A 22131-nucleotide genomic window follows, 5' to 3' on the forward strand; every position below is an offset into this window, starting at 1 on the left:
ACCTTGTAGATTTTTGATTGCTCACAATAATTTCATATATGAACTATTTAATAATAATTATTGATGTTTATTTTTTCAAAAATATTCATTAGTACCAAGTGGTTTATGAGAAAAAATATATTATATACATTTATATGAAAATATATATTATAAGTTATAATTAACATTTTAAAGTAATAATATTGAAAATTATTAAAATATATTTATTAAGTTATAAATTTATAACCAAAATTGAATATCTAATATATACGGTTAGATCATATTAAATAAATAAAATACATAAACATCAAATGGTGAACGTATTCAAATACATAAATAAAAAATATAAGGAAATGTTGGGACACTCATAGTCATAACCGTTGTTATTATTCGGGTGTTAATATTTTTCAGAAAAAAAAAACCGTGTAGGTTATTTAGTATTTAAGACTAAGATCAATATAATTATTATTTCTTGATTTAATATAATATTAGGTACTACATATTTCATTTTCAACAAAACTACATTAATTATAATATTGTCAGTCATAAGTCATAACTCATAAGTTTAAAAAAATATTAAGTATAGTAAATATTAATTTTTTTTATATTTTTAGACGTATTTTATTAACACATAGATAAAAAATATTTAAGTCTCAAATTATTAAAAAAAAAAATTAAAAATGTTTTACAGTGACCTAGGTTCATATACCAATAATTAAAGTATAGGTAAATATTATATTTTCTACAATTAAAACACAATAGTTATTATCGAGGCTCGAGACTTATAGCACTTAAAATCATTAAAATAAGCGCGTAAAAAAGCGCTTATAAACATCTGTATAAGCACTCAAATAAACATTTAAAAAACTTAAATTTGAGCAAAAATATTTAATCAATAAAAAAAATTTTCTTTTTACATGATCAATCAGGTACTAAATTTAATTTGTAACTGTGCTAAAAATAATATAATTAAAGATTACAAAAAATATTGAAACAAGATGATTAGGAAAAGTTTGAAATTAAAAAATCAAAAAAAAATAAACTAATTATTACAAAAAAACCAAACTTCACTTCCGAAGCATTTTGCCTTATTGTTTATAGATTTTCCGAGAGATTTTTTGAAAAAACCTTAAAAAGTAGAAAAACTGTTCGACAAAGCTAATATATTCAGAAAAACTGGAAATATCAAGTATAAGTATCTTTTTAAAAAATCATAAAAAAAAGCACTTTCCAATTCCATAATTGGACGTAACATCACTAACAATTCCATATAGTACTCTGCTACATTTTAAGTCAATCCATTAAAATTAGCAAATGATTTAAGTCTCGAGCCCTGGTTATTATAGTCTCAAATAGGATACCGCTTCGAGAAAGGAAATCACTAGTCGCACCTATGGTTTTTTTTCCAAGACGAATTTTGGTACATTTCATTTATTTTTTCATCGGAATGCGTATTGTCGCAACGACAGGATATACGGGTGTCTAATTAGCTCGCGGCCATCTCATAGCGCAACCATTGTAATGACATTCAAAAAAATCAATAGGTAAATAAATCGTTCGTGCATTGTACTTACCTGACTGCCTATATTGTAATATCTTATATATGGATCTTTCGAGAAAATTACAGAAAAACAAAGTTGATTACGCATTAGGCTTGACGAAAACGCGAGAAGGAGATTTTACAAAAAATAATAATAAATATAAAATTCAGATGTGTATATAGTGTACAGATGACTAACCCTTAATGCGTTTATTATTTCAAATGTTATTTCAATGAATGGTTTTGATAATATTTCCATTTATATAATTTGTTTGAAATCATTATAAAACAAAATGTTGAAAAAAAATACATCATTATGCTATAGTTACGATTGTCATAGCCCATAGGTATCGTGTTCTAAGTTTTTTACGTTTTCGAAAGACGTCATAAATGATGTCATCATTGATAATAACATATTCCTAAGCAGAATATTATTATTATTCTGTGAATTTCAATATAATATCTAAATCAAATTTCGAATCGCCATAGTTGATAATTAGCCGTGAGTATTTAGTTTAGGTGATATTATTGGAATATATGTATTATGTATCTAAGATATACCCAATTATGGTCCAGTAATACAAGTATAGCTACATATATAATTTGTTAAACACATTTTTTCGATTTTTCGATGCAACTGTCATGAGATTTCAATAATGTTTTCGCGACTGTTATACTATATTATAACTTAATGACCGTGTGAACAAATGAGTTACAATAATATGATGTTTAGTTATTCTATATGTTTATATCAATCATTTTCAAAACTGTAAATAAAGTAATAATATTTATGTTCAGTCAGTCGTTTTTAAAAATGATAATAATTAAAAATGTGGTAGATTTGTTTTAACACAGCCTTATCTAATACTAAATAGGATAAAAAAAAATTCAATATTTATACATTACATCGACAGACGACAATGCATATTACATAATAATATTATCATCGCTTGATTTAAAATAATATATATCGTCAACGAATTGATTTTCCCGGACTAATATTGAAATTACTCATAAAATAATAAGTTGCTGTTGATATTTTCGAGATTATTTAATTAACATAATATGATTAAACAATTTTTAATAACAATTCAAAACCATTGTGTACAAATGCCTGTCGTCGTCCAATCCCCAGTCTTTGTACAACTTATCTAACCATAGTTAATATATTATATATAATATATATATAGTTCTACATAAATCAGTTATCTCAAGGTTTTACGAGAATAGAAGTTTTAATTTTATTTTCTCTATTTAAAAAAAAAATCAACACATTATTTGATATTTGATTGTTTGAATTATCGTAACAACTGTGTTCAACTTGATATGTTTATTCTTTATTCATAGCTATCGCATTTATATTAAACAACATAACTGATTTCATTATATTTTTGTAAATGCACACTATACACATTTTTTTTTTTTTTTTTTTTTTTTTTTTTTTTTATTAGCTTTTTGTAAATACAATTATAGCTCAACAATTAATAGGTGATACAGATACAATAAACGAGAAAGAATACAAAACAAAATATAATATTACAAAAATTAAATTCTAAAGCCAGCCTCCAGAATAAAGGTTATTATTAAATTAATGACAGTTTCAGAATTAGAATTGAGAATAGAATATAGATTAGGGGAGATATTAAGGGGTTTTAAGGAATTAAACAAAGTAGTGCGTTTTGGGTATAGAGAAGGACATTCGAAAAGGATGTGAGAAAGATCACAGGGCATTTCTATTATGTGTAAGGTGCAGAATAGGGAATCATTTAGGTCAAGTTTGTAGGCATGAGCAGGCAGGGTTGTGTGACCTGAGCGTAGGCGGTTAAATTGGACGATAGTTGCTCTAGATAAATGGAGGTTGTTGAACCAGATTTTTTGTGGAATAATGGGAACTATATGTTTATATCTAGCGGCAAATTTTTCTGGGAGATTTGACCATTGGGAGGACCAAAGGTGCTTAATGTGATGACGTATAGTAGGCGTAAAGTTTGTATGAGGGAGTTGGGTAAGAGAAGGACAAATTAAAGAAGACGTAGATTTGGCTAGATTATCGGCTACTTCATTTCCATAAATTCCTATGTGACTAGGGATCCACAGGAATTGAATGGAATAATTAGACTGGTGAAGTGCGAGAGTAATATGTTTTATACGGAGAGCTAGAGGGGAAGGAAGGGAATTGAAGGGGTTGGATTTGAGAGCTAGTAGACAGGACAAGGAGTCGGAAGCTATTAGATAATTATTAGGAGCCAACTTTTGATATAAGAATTAGAGCTTCTATGATGGCATAACGTTTGTGAACGACTATTATTCTACAAAATAGTGTAAAACAAAGTCTCAAAAATAATTATATATTTATTATTTACTCAAGCCACGTAGAAATTTGATCGTCAGAGTAAATAAAAACTATAATTGGTATCTAAAACATATAAAATGTGTAAACAATGATGGTATTCTAGGCAAGTAGGTACTGACAATAGGTATCATACACGAATCGAAATTATTATAACGTTATGATGGAAACAATATAATAATAAATAAGGTATACGGGTCATATTGCAGTATACATAAACGGCGGAAATTCTTTTCTTTTTTTCAAAATATGTAATATTATCGATACATAATAAATGGGTTGGTCTTCACGGTGGATATTTATTATCTATATGTAGGTACACACAGTAATACTGATGAAATGATATGAAAACGAACGCATTTTAACGATTAGCTTTTGGTTGTACATATTTCATTTGACTCGTTCAATTATTCTAATATTGTTCGAGTCGCGTTCTAATCTCACCATCGTAATGGTCGCTATGTATTACGCGGCTTAACGAACGCGTCGAACTCACTCGTCGGCGTGCCCACTTAATGGAACGAACGTTTAAACAGAAAAAAATCATGGGCATATTTTATACAAGTAAAGTAAACACTAATGTTGTATGTAATACATTTCGTTTTTTTTATTTTAAATTTATTCATCCGATAAACATATCAAACTGCGCCTGGTTAACGATAAACGCGATGTAAATTGTTTGAAAATAAACTTTCCGTAGTATACATAATATTATTGTATTATACACATATATAGGTATAAATGGTACATTATAACGAATATAACAATATAACAATATACGAATATATAATATTACAACTGGTACGACAAGTATACAAGTCATTCGGTAGGCAGGCGCCCGATGCACGGGCACGACGACATTATGATAATGACACAATTCGTAAATTATCCATAAAAATGATTTTGCGCGTGGCAAACAATTACAAAGACAGGATATACAGAAATGTGTATATAGATATATAAAAAATATAATATGTTCATCGTTACGTATTAATCTTTTTATAATTATTTTTATTTTATTTTTGTTTGTAGTGTGGAAAATTGGTAAATCTATTTGTAACTTTATTCTGCGCAAACCCGTTTTTCTAAATAATTTCATTATTATACAACGAGACCGCTTTTAAAATATTTTGAATTAGTATTCAAATATAATATTATATCAAACATTCTTCTGAAATGTCATTAAAATTGTCTATACTAAACTCCTTAAATAGTAGTTGTGTGGCGTCCTTTAGGGGACGCGTTGACCGTTCGTAATTAATTCAATGTTGGCAATTTTCAAAGCGCTTGATTACGTGTTGATTTCGCAATACATGAATATAGTTGAATACATACAATAATAAATCAACGACGCATTAAGTACTGGTATTGCACATGCCTAATTTCTGCATATAAATTATCTACCTTCTTAATAATAACGTGGACGATTCAAATTAAATATATTAAACACAATTATTAACGTATACAATGTATTTATTTATTGTTAATAAAGTTAAGTATTCAAGTTTGATAGTACAGTAAAACGTACATCATATATATATATAGAGAGATATATATATTATATGTTATTTAATATTTCGAATAGAACGGTTTGAAGCCTTGAACATTTCTTTAACGCCGGGAAAATATATTTTCGTTACGTCTTTCTCCGAGGTAGATTGCACGAACACTCCTTCCGGGAATATCGAGCACCGGCCCACCGGCGACAATATTTTTCCAGCGCTTTTTTCTCTCAAGTCCGACACCGACTGCGCGGACTTGATCCACCAATACACGGGCTGTATGGGAAACGCCCTGGGAAACAAATAGTTCATACAAATTTGGAATAGACTGACGTAGTCGTACGCCTCGTTGTCATCGTCGTCGTCTTCAGAGTTGTCTTCGGAGTCACTGCTACTTGGGCCGCTGTTATAGTAGTTGAAATAGTTTTACTAATGTATACGCTGTGTACATATTGTTCAATTTGATTTTTAATAAACTTCACTTTGACACTTTCAAAAATTAAACTTTTGATAAAACCGAGCGTTTGTACAGAAATACGAACCAAGTCCCATTGTTTTTGCACAAATTGTGCAATTTTTGTTAAACTCCTCGTAGAACGTGGAATTCTACTTTTACATGACAATAATAAAATCAAAAACACTGAAAATACATTAGTGTAAAATTATGGGTCTCCCTCCTATTACTTTAATATGTAAAATTAAAAATTTCAAATGAGTTTTTTTTTCAATAGCTTTTGCTTTGTTTTGGTCAAAACTCAATTAATTTGTGTACACTAACTATGAGACTTGATGAATATTTCTGCACAAACTATATGCAAATAAGATTTTGGTTTTATCGAAAGTTATATATTTTGAAAGTGTGATAAGGGGAGCATTGAAACGGACGTGTTTTGTGGTTTTGTCACATATATGACGCGAAATTGCACTGGAAATATTACTGTACCTACATATTCATTGGATTCGGATAATAAATGGTCTGAAGTAGAATCGCGGATAAAGGGATATGTGTGTATTAAAATTCAAGCGAAAATGGAGTACTTTTACTTCTTTGAAGACTTATTCCACATCATTGCTCCAACGAATTTCTTCTTGTGACGTTTATGCTGAACTTTTTTCGGACGGTGTGGGGGAAATCCATTTATTACGGCGCTTTTATGAAGTGCGCTATCACTGAATCCTGACCGCAGTAACGGTTTAAATTCCTTACGATTTACCTTAAAACCAGGATAAGAGTTCATTTTTTCAACGCTTTAATACCTCAATAATATATAAACGTAGGATATATCATTATAATTGACGAAAATAATAACAAACCAATCAGATGTTTTCGGAACGCTTAAATATTATTTATTATTTTAACCAGAAAATATATACATATAGGTATGTTATTTTTTTAAACAAATGTATTTAATATAAGTAAATTCACATTGAACATAAACAAAATAAGTATAATTTAACATTGTTCATATCATAATAATTTCGTTTTACTAAAAAATGTATTATTCTTTATAATTCATAAAAAATCATTAACAATAATGATCAAAAACAAACAGATAATAGATTCATATAGGTATATTATGTATTTATATATAATTATGTGTATAATAAATATATAGTGCATGTGTTCTCATATGTTAGCTATGTACTAGTATATTTATGATAATAAAACGTTAAAAAATAAATTGGAGTTTGAATAAGATATATGAAAATATCAAATTGATTTAAGTATTAATAATGTTTATGGTGAAGACGACCAATTTATATAAAATAATATTGTTTATTAACTTTTCTTTTGATAATATAATTTAGGTACGTTAGATTAAATTAAATTTCAGCATAAACCACGCATACCTATAATATAATAATAAAATATAATTATAGGTATATATAACTAATTATAATTAAATAATTATATATTATTATATATCATACATTTTTCACATTTTTGTAACTATCTTTTTAGCTAATGTCAATATAAATGGTTTATAATGGTCTAAATATTTTTAAAATTAAATTACCTATGCATAAAACATTATAATATACATTTAATAATGGCGAAATATTTCAAGTCTCTACGATTAATATTTTTTTAATTAGAATATAGAAACGACAACCTATACCTATACTGTAAATTGGTAATAAAATATATCGGTTGAATATTTTGAAATTATAATTATTTTATTATTATTGGTTATTAACGAAATCTAATGTTTTCATAAGCGATATTTTGTCGTCAGTTTTTGTACGCTGTAGGTACATAAAAAAAAAAAACCATTAAAATCGTGTTTAGATTGATATCAATTAATTTACGATTAAAATTCTCTGGGAAATAATATTATTAAGAATACTTAAAATAAAGAGCAGACAGTTTCCAAGGTAATATTGTCAGCTCATGAAATTTATAAAAAAGATTGACTAACTTACTAAGAGTTCATAACGTTTTAAGTTATGTTATATTATGTATATATAATATACCTACATGTATATTGCAGTATTTTTTATCTTGTGTTACTTATTATTTTAACCTCTTTGTTTCACAGTATTTTACAAAAAAAAAAAATAACAATTTAACAATTATTTCATAATTATTATAATAAAAATTACCAAAAGAGATTTCATAACCACTTTTAATGGTAATTTGTATTTGGTATACAGAGTACAGACATACCCATATTTTTTTAATTTATGATTAATTTACTAAAGAATACAGTTTAAAATAAAAATTAATACATTATATACGTATTGTTCTATAAAGATTAAGCTTAAAAGGATTATTTAAGATTAAAAATAAAATCAAACTATTCAAATATATTTCAAACTTTTATGACATCAATGAACAATGTATAATAAAGTTGTATTTAAAAAAAAACTTAAGCTACGTAAGTTTCATCTATTTCTTCTTAGAAATTTATCAGAAATTAAATTCCCGAAATCAAACATATCTATAATCAATAATGATATAAAAATTAATACACGAGTATTATTCTATTAGTTCCACTATTTACGGGCATAGACAAAGATCACAGAATACAAATTTTAGAACTGTGATCGCCATCTAGCGCACGAAAACGTTGCGTCCTTAACGACGCTGACAGTCATAGCACAGAGTAGGTGACTGACGAGGCCGGTCCATACGTTTTTTTTCGACTCGTCGTTGTCCGTAACGTGAAATTACGATCATTAGACGGTTGGTGATAGGTATAGGAAATACACTGTAGGCACTCGAATCTCATCGATTTTCTATACGAATAATTATTATTCGTCAATAAATATATTAGAAATGATTTTGATATATATTTCAATAATTTGTTAAATACACAACATTCAATAACGCCAAATAACACGGTCAATAATATATTATTATAAATTGATTATACGACAATATTGACCATGTATTGGGCTGTTTATAGCCATCATATTATCGTAAAAATGTAATATTATTAAATATTCGGTTAACCCACGGTACTGGTTAGTGGCCTAATTATTATCAGTGAAGATCTCCCCTCATCCAAAAACATATTTGATAAATCACGATTTCAAAATATGAAACTATAAGAATGTATAAATTAAAGTAATGTGATCGGATTTAGTTCTACGAGCACTAATAACGTGTGCGATTATTATAGCATAGGCCACATGATATCTAAACATAATTTTTCATTTTATAAATGTTATAATCCTTATACTATTATTCTCAACCAATGCACTCAAGCATATGTTTTAGATTCTCAACGGAGTAATAAATATATTTATTTTACAATGATGTATGTTTTTATTTATTTATTATTTTTTTTTTTTTGTGTCTGTCATCATGTTTTGGAGTAGTAATAATCCTTTAATTTTTGACTTCAGCCCAACTCTGAAAATAAAAATGAATCTAGTTGGTACTTTGGGGTGACTTAGCTATATATTTATAGACAATTAAAATTTTCGATTTTTATAAACATTTTTTCTTGAAATGCCGATAAAAAAAATTTGGTAATCCAGAAAATTTTTTAAATTTAATACAAGGTTTATTATAAGTTGTACTTATCATAGCAAGAAAAACCCAAAATCGTTAGTCACAATTTTTGTTTATAAGTATTTAAAGTTCAGATGTTTACGAATTATTTCAAAATCGCAAAAATTTGCAAGGAATTTTGAAGTTGAAAATTCATAACATTTTTGTGATTTATAATATTTATATACCTAAGGTTAAAAACCCAACACAAGGTTCTCCGAAACTTTTTCTCCAAATAACTGTAAAAAAATTCTAGCGTCAATATAAAAATAAATTTATGAGCGTATAAAATTTAATTTTTTACTAAATCGCGTAAAATAACGATGTATTACAATTTAAATATAGGTAATAATATAATATATCCTACTAATTATCCTAGACTAACAAATCATCTCCGTTCAGATTTGTTTTTTGTATACAATAATATCTGTCATTGCATTCAAATTTAACACACCCGTTATAGTGACCTCTCTCCATCTCTATACTATACAAGCAGAGCGATACTCGCATTTTCCCACCCTTTTTTAGGTTAAAAAGAGTAAATACTTGACGTAGAAATACCACAATACGAGTAAGAAAAGAAATCATAGCTATAGTTATATACTGCAAATATTATATAATTGATTAATATTTTTCTAATTTTTAGATAAAGCATTATGATGTATATTGACTTAATAGTAACAATTGAATGTGATAGCAAAAATGCGATATGACGTTAATTCTAAAAGGTAGGTATTATAGACATTTTGTTAAAAGATCAAATAATTTGGACAATGTATTATATTATTATGGTTTATTAGGTATTATTAATATGAAAAAATAGGCAAATTGGTAATCACTCTGCTATAATGCTATGCAGTAGGTATCGAGTGTACTTCGTCGTTGAGCAGATCTTCAATAGATGTATTAGATTTGAATTTTAATGATAAATCATTGCAAACGAAAACTATTTTAAGTGAAGATGGTCTTTCACAGCGTCGGGTTACCCTATAGGCAAAATAATCAAGTAATTGGAGCAGCAAATTTTCTGCACTTGAAAAAATAAAATGTATTTATAATATTATTATATATTATATAATTTGAGACGACGGTAAATGTCCTGCTAGTAAGCGGCAAATTGCTTAATCCGCCACTGGTCTATCAGCTTACGAGTATATTACTAAGGGCCGTTAACCGACACATGACCGGACATTGTAAGAATGACCCTAAATATATTTCATGATAAATATATGTATATTGATTGCAAATAAATTTATTTCACTATTACTAATACACTAGCAGGTTAAATTAATGTTTGCTGAACACATTATATTTTAAATTGTCTTTGTGTATATAAAATATAATAATATACGTTAAATATTTCAAGTCCCCACAAATAATATTTTTTAAATTATTATCACAATATGATATAAGTCGTTATTCTTTATATATATAATTTCATACAAAAATGAACAACAAAATGTCTAAAAATATATCTTCAATATATTCAAATAGAAATAATAAAACTTATGAAAAATCTTGTATTAAATATTCAAGGTTTTGATTGAGTGAAAAACTTTTATTGAAATGTACAGAAAAGAAATGAAATAATTCCAAATATTTATTAGTATAGCTCATTTGGTAAAAATTTAAAGTATCTACAATATAGATCATATAATTCATACTCAAATTACTACATAATACAATAAAGGAATATATAGTTTATTATGAAATCGGTTTACGCTTGAATATCCAATTGTGTCAATATTTTAACTTCAATAATAATAAAATAATAATACACTGTGAAATGTAGGACGTAGGTATCACATATATACATAATATTAGTTGAATTATGCTAAATATTTTTTATTAATTCCAACAAAAAAAACTGTTTATAAGAAATCTTATTTATACAAAATAACTAAATTTGTTATTCTTCATTTAAGTACCTAATTTCGTTAAAATTAAAATTAAAATAACTAAAAAAAAAGTATTTATAATTTTAAACAAAAAATTGGTTGTAATGTAGACCAAAAAATGACTAGGAAAAGAAAAATCTTATTGTTAAAATTTATAATTCTTGTCTATAAAAATTGAATTTTGATACATTTTTAGCTATATAATACAATTTGTATATTTTCCTGATTTCAACAAAAATATTGTTAAAAATTGAATTTCAATTATTATTATAAATAAAAATTACTACGTTATACCTATAACGCCTACATGTTATTATGTACCTACTACCTACCTATATCTTTAATATTTTCAATATATTACAACTTATACGGAACCTTATACTATACAATTTTTAAACTTAATTAATCATATTATATATAATATATTTTATAATAATTGTTTAAATTTCTACTTTCGCCACAAGCTCAGCTTAAAAAAGGTACCTATAGATAATTATTAATTATCATACACAAATTCATCTGAAAAACGTGTTTTTTTTGTTTTAATATTATTACAAGCTAATATTAACATTACAATATTAATACAATATTTTAATTAATAAGAATTTGTATGGGTAAAAACATCTCACTAGGATCAATACTAAACTATTATAAGGAATTAAGAGCTTTAACATTCAAACTAATTTACAAAAAAAATGCTATCTATATTATGGGCTGTCAGAAGCATAAACATTTGGTATATACTTCTATAGTACTATATATAGTGTATACTATCTAGTATCTAATAATAATTGACGAACTATGTATATCTGTTATTTCATTTATTTACCCAATAAATATATATATAGTGTACATAAATAATAATAAATGTCGCATCCGGTAATTCCGCATCGTTTGGTCGAATACGGCTGTTGCGGAATTTTCGCATCACATATTTTCCGTGCGAAAAGAACGCATCGTGTGGCCCGAGCCTAAATGTATAATACACGGCATGTCGGCATAATTGAAGATAATAATAATAATAATAATAATTAACCATTGTGGCATTGTGCAGTGGGCATGCAGTGGTAGTCATGTGGGCGGGCGCAGACACACTAATAATCGTTTACTATAAACGCAAAACACGCCATGCACGCGCACACTATGGAAATTGCCTTCAAATTGTCTGTACTCAACTCCTTAAAAACGATCGATATCGAATATTATAATATTAATAGTATATTACATATTATTAATACTTTAAAATGACGTGATAGAACCGACAAGGCATAAAACGCGCCTAAAATATATATTAATACTTTTTTTAGTCAAATATTTTCGCGGACTGTCTAGGTTCGGTTCTATTTGCTATAACTTCACGAATAGTGAAGCAAAAAAATTTATATGTAGGTATAACACTGAAATATGTATACATACAGTTTTAAAAAGTTTATTGTCTATACTTTATAAATATGGATTTATCGTGATATAATTTAAGTTACTATTACAAAGGCCACAATAATAATATTATATTATAATTGTTGTACTCTAGCTATTAGTCTATTAGCTGTTTCTGTTATTGCGTTTGTCTATTTTTATTCTATATTATCTTTAATTTTTTTAATAACTTTCTTCCACGCTGTATTTTGTTATACTTATAATTAACTTTAAATCTATGTACAAAATTACACTTTTAAGATTGTTAAAACTATATTGTTTACATTCACATCTCTATCACAAGCAACACTTACAGGAGATAGATAATAAATCTTTAATACTTATAATTTTTCATGAATATTATTTTATCCAAATTTTATGATTTTAGTAATAATAATAATAATAATAATAAAATTGTGTTAATTTAAATTAATAAAAATTACATATATGTATAAAACGATATAATTTCCTGGGTTTGGTTATTTAAATAAATAATGATTTGTGAAAACACCTGTTAAAAAAATACTGTAACTATAAGCGATTTTAATATTTTTTATGAGTATAGCTATTAATAACTTATAAAATAATTTTATAGTACATTTTCTAATTTTTGACCAAACAAAAACTATATATACCTCATATATATATATACGTATACATGATGTATTGATAATAAAAAAAAATTGAATCTTAATGTCAAAAATATTTTTTATGAGAATGTTAAGTATAAATGTTGACAAATATTATCAAATTTATGAACATTTTTAAATAATTTTTAATTACAATAAATTCTAAAAGTTTTAAATATTTACAGTTAAGATTTGACAATTTAATATAGGGTCTCATACAAGTTTTGCTTACAAAATTTTTTAAAAAATATTGAGTTTTTTTTCCTTAAAAAAGTTTTATAAGCGTTTGAAATTTAAATTTTGACAACATTGGATATTTATTATGCATAAAATAACAGTTTGATTATTTTGTTTTAATTCAAAAACGAATAACCATAGACTATTACTTGCACAAATATTTCCTATTCATGATATTATTTTAAATGTGTATTTTACTGACTCTTTTTAAAATGTTTATAAATATTTGATACATTTTTTTTAATTTGTTTTCTCAAACATTTTATTTTAAATCATAAAAATTTGCAAACTATTTTGCAATCAACAATTTTTTAAATGTTCAATCTTTATAAATATATAAATTATATTTAATATATATATATTTTATATTTAATTAATTAATAGACTTGAATATTTAAAACAAAGTTCGCCAGGGATAAAAAGAAATATATAAGCGCCATTTTTTTATAGACGTTATATTAAGTTAAAATTTTGGCGAAATCACTTAAAAAATGTTAACAATCTGTAACGATTTTAGTTATTTTGTTGTTACGAAAATATTATTCGTGGGTACCTGAAACTTTTGGTTAGTTTATTTTGTATTCTTTACTACACTTTTAATGGCATTTTCTATAATATTTAATTACATATTAATTACGTATTAGGTAGTCGACATCAATATAATACACCTATGACCTATCATATTCATAGTCCATAGGTATAACCAATGACATCATCTTATAAATTATAATTGACAATAGTTAACAATACATTTTTTTTTTTTTTTATGAAACAACATTTTAAACAAAACATATTTTTCATCGATATTATACAATATATAATATAAAATAACCTGAGCTGGAAACCGTCTCCGCTGAGAATCATTTTGTATATAAAATGATATTATTCAATTAAATTTTAAAATTATTACTATGACCCTTTAGAGTTTAGACACTCGATGTAAAACAAAACGATACCTATATACTTACTTATTTTTGATATATTAGAACCGTAGTACTATATTTTCAATTTTTTTTCCATTTCATCAATGATTTATATATATATATGTATATTATATATTTATATAATATAATATTTTGTATATATACCCACGCATTTTAAAACGCTGTGAAAAGGTCGAAGGATCAAGGGAGCTTTGGCTTAAATATATTCACACAGGTACTATATAATATTATGTTTATGGGTTAAAAATTAAAAGTATTAATAATAATATGATAATATTTCGTAGCAAAAATACTCTAAAATGTTGCATTAAAACCGTTGAACCTTAGACGCAATAATAAGACTATACAATAATTTGATTTGATATAATTATTCATTAGATAAATTAATAGAAATATTTTTAATCCAATATAATTTATATAAATAGAAAAGCACTCGACCGGCTAAAATATATTATTATATTATCGTTCATTGTATATATTCTGATATATTTCTTATATTATTATTATCGGGAATTATTACCTCGCAATGCATAGACAGTAGACACAGATAATATAATTTACAATTATATATTATGAGTGACTATATTATTATGACTGTAATATTATTAACAATAAATAATAAATTGTAAATATATATAAATTGTATTCGTTGCACAATATTTTGCACATCAGGGACTCAGAAGGAGCCATAGCACTATTAGTCTTTTAATATTATAATATAATATACTGTAGAAGTGTAAACTTCCATTGCAATATATACAGCATAAAATTACACGTCATATATTATTATTATTATTGTTGTTGTTGTTGTTGTTATTGCGGTCGAAACGAGTGGCTTAACAATTCACTTCGCTGCTTTCCTCCTGAGTTCCTAGTATCAAATATTACCGTTTTGAGGAACAGTTTTGCGTGGACGATCGATCGACACTTTTTACTTTTTTATTCGAGTGCATTGGCTGTCTGTACATTTTTCTACACGAAATCGCAAACGTCAGTCTTACAGCTCATAGACTTAATATTACAAACTATTATAACACATACATGTTACACAATAACTCTAATAATATTTAATATCCTAGATTGAGCTTAGATAATATTACGATGAGTATTGTACTTACACACTATTATTTTATATTATCCTTATGAACACATTATCGCGTCCAAAAGTCGAATGTGTACATAATAATATTATTATATAATATATATATATATCGATTTATAGGTATAGCATCAGCAATCCTTGTTGTATAGACATCATGATAATCTCTATGACCCGGATGTTTACGTTCTAAAAAGAACACGGGGAAATGCATTATAATGACTGTTGGAATACATGAAAAAAATTTTTTTTAAATGTAACAAGAATATAAAAAATTGACTAGCAGCAATTACTGCGCACTGCTGTACATTAGGTGTTGAGTTGGTCACTGTTATTAGGTATGTTAAATTACTTAAATTTGAATTCAATTCAATGATATAATATCATTGTATACAAAAACAAACCTTTATCACTAAGTATATTTCATGATAACTCCTACTTATTATGGAGGATCTGAACTTAAATCAACTCAACCAAGTTAATTTTATCGTAAATAGAAAATTATTACATAAATATTTTGTAAAAATGTAATGTATCCATAGAGTTATTCGTTTTCGAGTTACACCAAAGAAAAAACAAAATCGAAATTTTCGTATTTTTTTTGGTTTTCCTGATCTTTGATTTTTTTTCTTTTAATATCCCAAACTACCAACTAGATAAAATTGTCCACCATAAACCACCTTTAATTTTGAAAATCAAAGAATTTGATTGAATACTTGTCGTGTTTACACTGTTTACAGACACATAAAAAAAAATAAAATGTTCAAATCAAAGCATTCATCGCTCATTTAAGAATCTAAAAGGTGAAAAAATAGCCATCACTCTGCTTTATACAATGTAGGTGGATCACTGTAATAGATTTATTAAATTTGAATTAAATAATATATCATTGTATATTAAAAATGATTCTGAGCAGAGTCGATCTGTCAGCGCATATCACTAAAAACATTTTATGAAATGTTTTTTTTTTTTTTTAATTGCTATTATAAAATAATTTGTTTTACCGAGTATATTAGTATTATTGAAGTTTGATTTAATTTTTTCTGAAAACATATAGCATCTAGTATAATATATTATAATCTCATCATACCAAATATATATTGTAAATGAAACATACTGGTAGCTATATTATAGTATCTTATAAAGATGTAAATTATTTTAACTTTTTGATATAATAGCAGTTGGTTAATTTTGTAATGAACTGAAATAATTTAACAACGAGTATAGTTAAAGTATTCATTGTACTGGAAATGCTTATTTCAGTTGAAAAGAAAATATATACCTACCTTATATTAAATTATATTATTTATACCAGTCTATTATATTAGACTTATATAATCAATTAATACATGTTTTATTTGATTGCGTTTTATGCAACAATGGTGTTAAATAAAAAAATAAAATATTCATTCAATAAGCAAGTTCACTATTATAGATAACACAAAAGTGATTGATTAATGAGCTACTACAACTAGTGTGCAATAATTAAAAGAAGGAATACTATAGAATGCATTTCCAATAAAATATTTAGAAAAACAAATAAAAATTACTATATGTCCATTGCCCATGTGCAATACAGGTGGTTTTTAAAAAATATAAATTTATTTATTTTTTAACTAAGTCAAGCTTATAAATTTCTCCGTTTCGAATTTAAACATAAAACTTTACTATATTGTTTATAATATTAACTTAGTACTCAATCATTTACTTAATACTTATAACTCGACGTTCATAACTTAAGTAACTCAAGTTAATTTGTTTTAAAATAATTAGTCCACTTATGCTAATACGTTTATTAATCAGTGAAATCTGACAAAATCACTTATATACTGTGTTTAATTAATTGGGTCACGATAATGGTGTTAACCGTTGTTGTAAACTTGAAACAGTTTTGCCGACGTATCATCAGCTGACATTTTTAAATAAAATATACACTAAAAGACACATAATATCGAATGTTCTTAATGACGTATATCTACCTACTACTATTGTACTTTCAACAAACACCGTATATTACACGTGGCCTATAATACCAGTATAAGTACCGTTTTCGATTTTGTTACGTAATCTCGGGATTGTTGATTTATAAATTATAATATTATACCTCTATAATGTTATGTTTGAAAACATGTTTTCGTATTTTGTATAGGCCGCGACGTATATTGTGGGGTCGTAGATCAACACAGTTAAAATACGTTATAGAGTTAGAACGAACTTTATCTCTGTTATGACAGAGGTTTTTTTTTTCAGATGTGTTTCAAACATCGCATTTAACTTTTGTCTGTGTATAAAAAATTATCACATTTCCAATAACGAAACGTACACGAAAAAAAATATTATTATTACACACACACACACACACACACACACACACACACACACAATTATAAGATAAAACGTAATCATATGAGCTCTGACAACGCGCATCATGCCTTAGATAATAATATAATAAATAACGTATTATAACGTATTATATAATGTATATTATAATACATTGTAATTAATATTATAGTGTGTTGTGAATTTATTGTGATTATATGTGGTTTTCTTTTACATATATGATTATGACAATAATAGCAATCGAAAAAAAGCAACCAAAAACATTATTTTTCTGGTGTAAGATATTACGATTTTTAATAAAAGTTTGACGTGTTGAATAAATTAAAATAATAAAACTGCGCTTGACAGTAAGTATGTATTATATTGGTTGCAAGATTTTTGACGGTATTTTGACAAATATTTAACAGTAATACACAGTTTTTCCATATTGCAGGCTTTCGCTAGACGCGCACAATAGTCGAGCGCAGAACCGTTTAACCTAACCGTACAGCTGATATTATTATAATATTAAGTAGTTATTTCAGTTACAATGTATTGATTTATGAATGTTTATATTATTCTGAAAAATCATTTTGAAACATAACAGTAATATGAAATGAGAAAGTTTAGGTAAATATATACTCTGCTGTAAAGTCGTAGACTCGAAGGTGTTGACTATTGACCTCGTCATTGACTAAATGTCTAAGTCTCATAATATCTATAATGAATGTGTCGTATTTATGTTTATACATCAGACCTTAAACCAATTAAAAAGTTTTTACCAACGTTTAAAGCGAAAAAAAAAATTTTAAAGATGAATATTTTTCATGCCTGAAAATACCTTAAAATTAGTCAACATATTTTAAAAACTTAATTTTGTATCGAAAATGATAATCTATGCTATAGTAAACGTAAATATGCTATATTATAAACAATAACATAATAACAATAAAGCATATTATAAATTGATGATATAATAAATCCGAAATCGTTATTTTACGAATGAATATATAAAATGTTTTACTACAAATGTTTATAAAAAAATAATATGGCATTATTTCAGATTTTTTTTTGATTTTTATTAAAATAATTTTTAATGAAAAAATGGTTTTAAATTTTATTTTTTTAAATAAGACTTAAACTTTAAGTAATAGAATTACATTAATTACAAATGTAATGAACATTTTTGCATTATATCAGGAACAAAATAATCTAAAAATTCCATAGAACCAATGGGTGAATGAAAATAATAACATAAAAACAATAGGAACCTATTATGGGTAATAATTTGTATATAATAAACTGATACACGCACGACACACAATGCGCGACGCACAAATACGAATATTAGGACAAAGGATACTCACGATATTTTGGTTTTTCTAATGAATTTAACCACAATAATACTAACAACAATAACAACTTCATTTTATAATTATTCCAACTGATTAATATAGTGATAATGCTAACACCAGCTTTAATTACTTTAACTAGTATTATACTATTATTAGTAAATATTATTAAATAATATCAACTATAGTCTTTTATAGATTCATAGATCGTACTAAGTCAACACTTGGTAAAAAACTAAGTTTAAATAATTATTTTAATATTCATAAAATAATCTTAGTAAGTATTAAGTATATTCTTAGTAAAATCTAAAAGTTAGTAAATTATTATTCATAAATAGGATTTACACATAAAGTTAGAAAATTCTTAGGGGACATTTAGTGAAATTTTAGTGCTCTTTAGTGCTCACTTAAACAAAAGTTATTTATTATAAATAATAATTATAATTGAGTTAAAATGGATGATTATATGGATATGGACTATATGGATGACAACTATGATTTTTTAAATGGATTAGGCAGAGCACAGAAAACATAAAAGAAATAATTATATAAATATTGACCCTATTAATTTTTATTCAGACAGTAGGAGGTTCAGATTAACCAAACAAATATTTTTAAATATTTTGATGCCTATGGTATTTACTGAACAAAGACGTAAAATCCATACAAACTTGAGGGGATTACCTGTGAATAAAATGTGGAAAGTTCTGGTAGCATTAAGTTTTATGCGACTGGATGCTACCAAGTAATTTTGTTTTAATATTAATGTTTTATTAGCATAGATTTTCATTAGATTTTTTTGTTTTCAATTTAGTCGGTTAATGGGGATAGGTTTGAGTTAAGTCAGTCAACTATCAGCCGAATTATAAAAGATGTGTCTTTGAGAATCGCAAAAATTTTAGGACGTAAATCAGAGGTTCCCAACCTTTTTTGACTCACGGCACCCTTAGTCATTTTCTAAAATCCTGAGACACCCTAGGCCCTATACTCTACAGCCTATACTATATAGTCTATAGACTACTTCGGTTTTATTAATCAGTGCATAAGTATAAACAAAAGAAACAAAAGTAGTAAGGTGTATACAGCTATATACTATAATACTATATACACATATTACATTTTATAAAACAAATTCTTACATTGTTTATATTTTTATTTTTAATTATTATTTATTTATTTATTATTTGATTTATAATATTAATTTAAAATTAAGGAACTTATGGAACTAATGTGATACTTGGGCTTGTTTTTTTTTACACAAATCTTTTATTTGTGGTCGAATATTTGAAAGACATACTCTCATTTCTTCTTCAACGAACTCCATTTTCATTCGTTTATTTGATTTTATGTTTACAAGAGTGGAAAATCCTTGTTCACATAAATATGACATCGAAAACTGCAGTAATATTTTTAGAGCTTTTTTGCCAATTTTATCATGAATTTTTTCAACGTAAACCCAAAATTTATTTAATGGAACATTTTTGTACTTTGATAAAAGAGTTCGATTGTTTCGTATTTCAGCGAGTTCCTCTTCTTCTTCAAGGCTGAATTCAGTTAAACTTATATCTTTATCAAATGGGTCATTTATCCAATCAAACTCGGAAATATCTAAATCAAGAAAATACTAACTAATATTATATAAACGTATTTTATTTAAAGCAATAGAACTAGAACTAGCTTGATTTAATTCACCAGATGTTGACTCAATATTAAGGTTAGATGAAATATCGTTTTTTAGTAATAAATTTATCCATTATATTCACTAAAATACATAATATATATTATAAAATATCTAGAGACGATTGAAATATGTTTCATAATGATGATTAAAACCAGACTGATTGTACTGAAATTGTTAGTATATTATTAAATTACTATTGTCGATCCATGATTTATAAAAATTAAGATAAGATAAAGTCACAGGTATTTCACATCAAAGCGGTAGCAAAAAAACTGGTATGAACATTAAAATAGACTGAACATTGTAATATTTCTACAAAATATATGAAACATAATAGGTTTTATATTATAGTCTATTTTATTACTCACAGACTTTTCATAAAATCATTTTTTCTTAAAAAATATATTTCAAATAATTTCGCGGCACCCCAAATAAATTTCGCGACACCTTGGTTGGGAATCTCTGAGTCGTAAGTCTTAGCTTGTTTAACCATTTAATTTTGTTGTACCTGTATACATATATAATTTAATTATGCCGACTATATTTTATTGGTACAACTCACTAAATTTCTAACCATAACTTTATACTAAACGTCAGTATATAGTTGTATCAAACCTCACTAAAATATAATTATACCAACTACATTTTGTCACACAAATTTATTTGGTAAATATTTTTTTCCGTAGTAAGTTTTTACGAATTTTTCAGAAATTGCACTTTAAACGTATATATGTATTGTTAAATCATAGTAAGGATAAATTATGAGGCACATTGTACTTACAAACAAAACAGGAAATAGTAAGTATAACCACTGGGCTGTACCACGAGCGGCTTTTAAGGGGGCATATAGAGGCCGTGGCCCCCCAAGACATCTTACTCTTTATTTTGTCAAATATTTGCATTGATTTAATTTTGTATAATTTGTATAATATTGATGTAAAAATGTATTGCAGCCCCCCCCCCTCAGGCAAAGAATTAAAGCCACCCCTGGGCTGTACAGTTAGTACAGTCGATGTATTGTAATTGAGTAGTGCGTCACTATAATGTGCGTATATATTAAATTTGAATTCAATAATCAATGATGATTAAAAGATGGAAAATTTACGTAAAAAAAATATCGATAAATTTACCAATAAAGTGATAAAAATGGTAAAATACTAAAATTGCTATATCTTAGAGCCAGCG

General features: G+C 26.0%; 2 protein-coding genes across 2 annotated transcripts; both read right to left on the bottom strand.

Moving 5' to 3' along the window:
* Positions 1 to 5434: 5434 nt before the first annotated feature.
* Positions 5435 to 6609, bottom strand: LOC113557542. The gene is made up of 2 exons (XM_026963117.1): positions 6416 to 6609; positions 5435 to 5774 (listed from the first exon to the last, which is right to left on the bottom strand). The coding sequence occupies exons 1-2, from the start codon at positions 6607 to 6609 to the stop codon at positions 5435 to 5437; spliced, it is 534 nt and encodes a 177-aa protein (XP_026818918.1).
* Positions 6610 to 20490: 13881 nt separating this feature from the next.
* LOC114253681 (protein FAM200A-like) lies at positions 20491 to 21818 on the bottom strand. Its single transcript, XM_028188663.1, has 2 exons — positions 21728 to 21818; positions 20491 to 20873 (listed from the first exon to the last, which is right to left on the bottom strand). The coding sequence occupies exons 1-2, from the start codon at positions 21816 to 21818 to the stop codon at positions 20491 to 20493; spliced, it is 474 nt and encodes a 157-aa protein (XP_028044464.1).
* Between the last annotated feature and the right edge of the window lie 313 nt (positions 21819 to 22131).

This window comes from Rhopalosiphum maidis, chromosome 3 (genome assembly GCF_003676215.2).
Source record: "Rhopalosiphum maidis isolate BTI-1 chromosome 3, ASM367621v3, whole genome shotgun sequence".
In the NCBI taxonomy this organism is placed as follows: Eukaryota; Metazoa; Arthropoda; class Insecta; order Hemiptera; family Aphididae; genus Rhopalosiphum; species Rhopalosiphum maidis.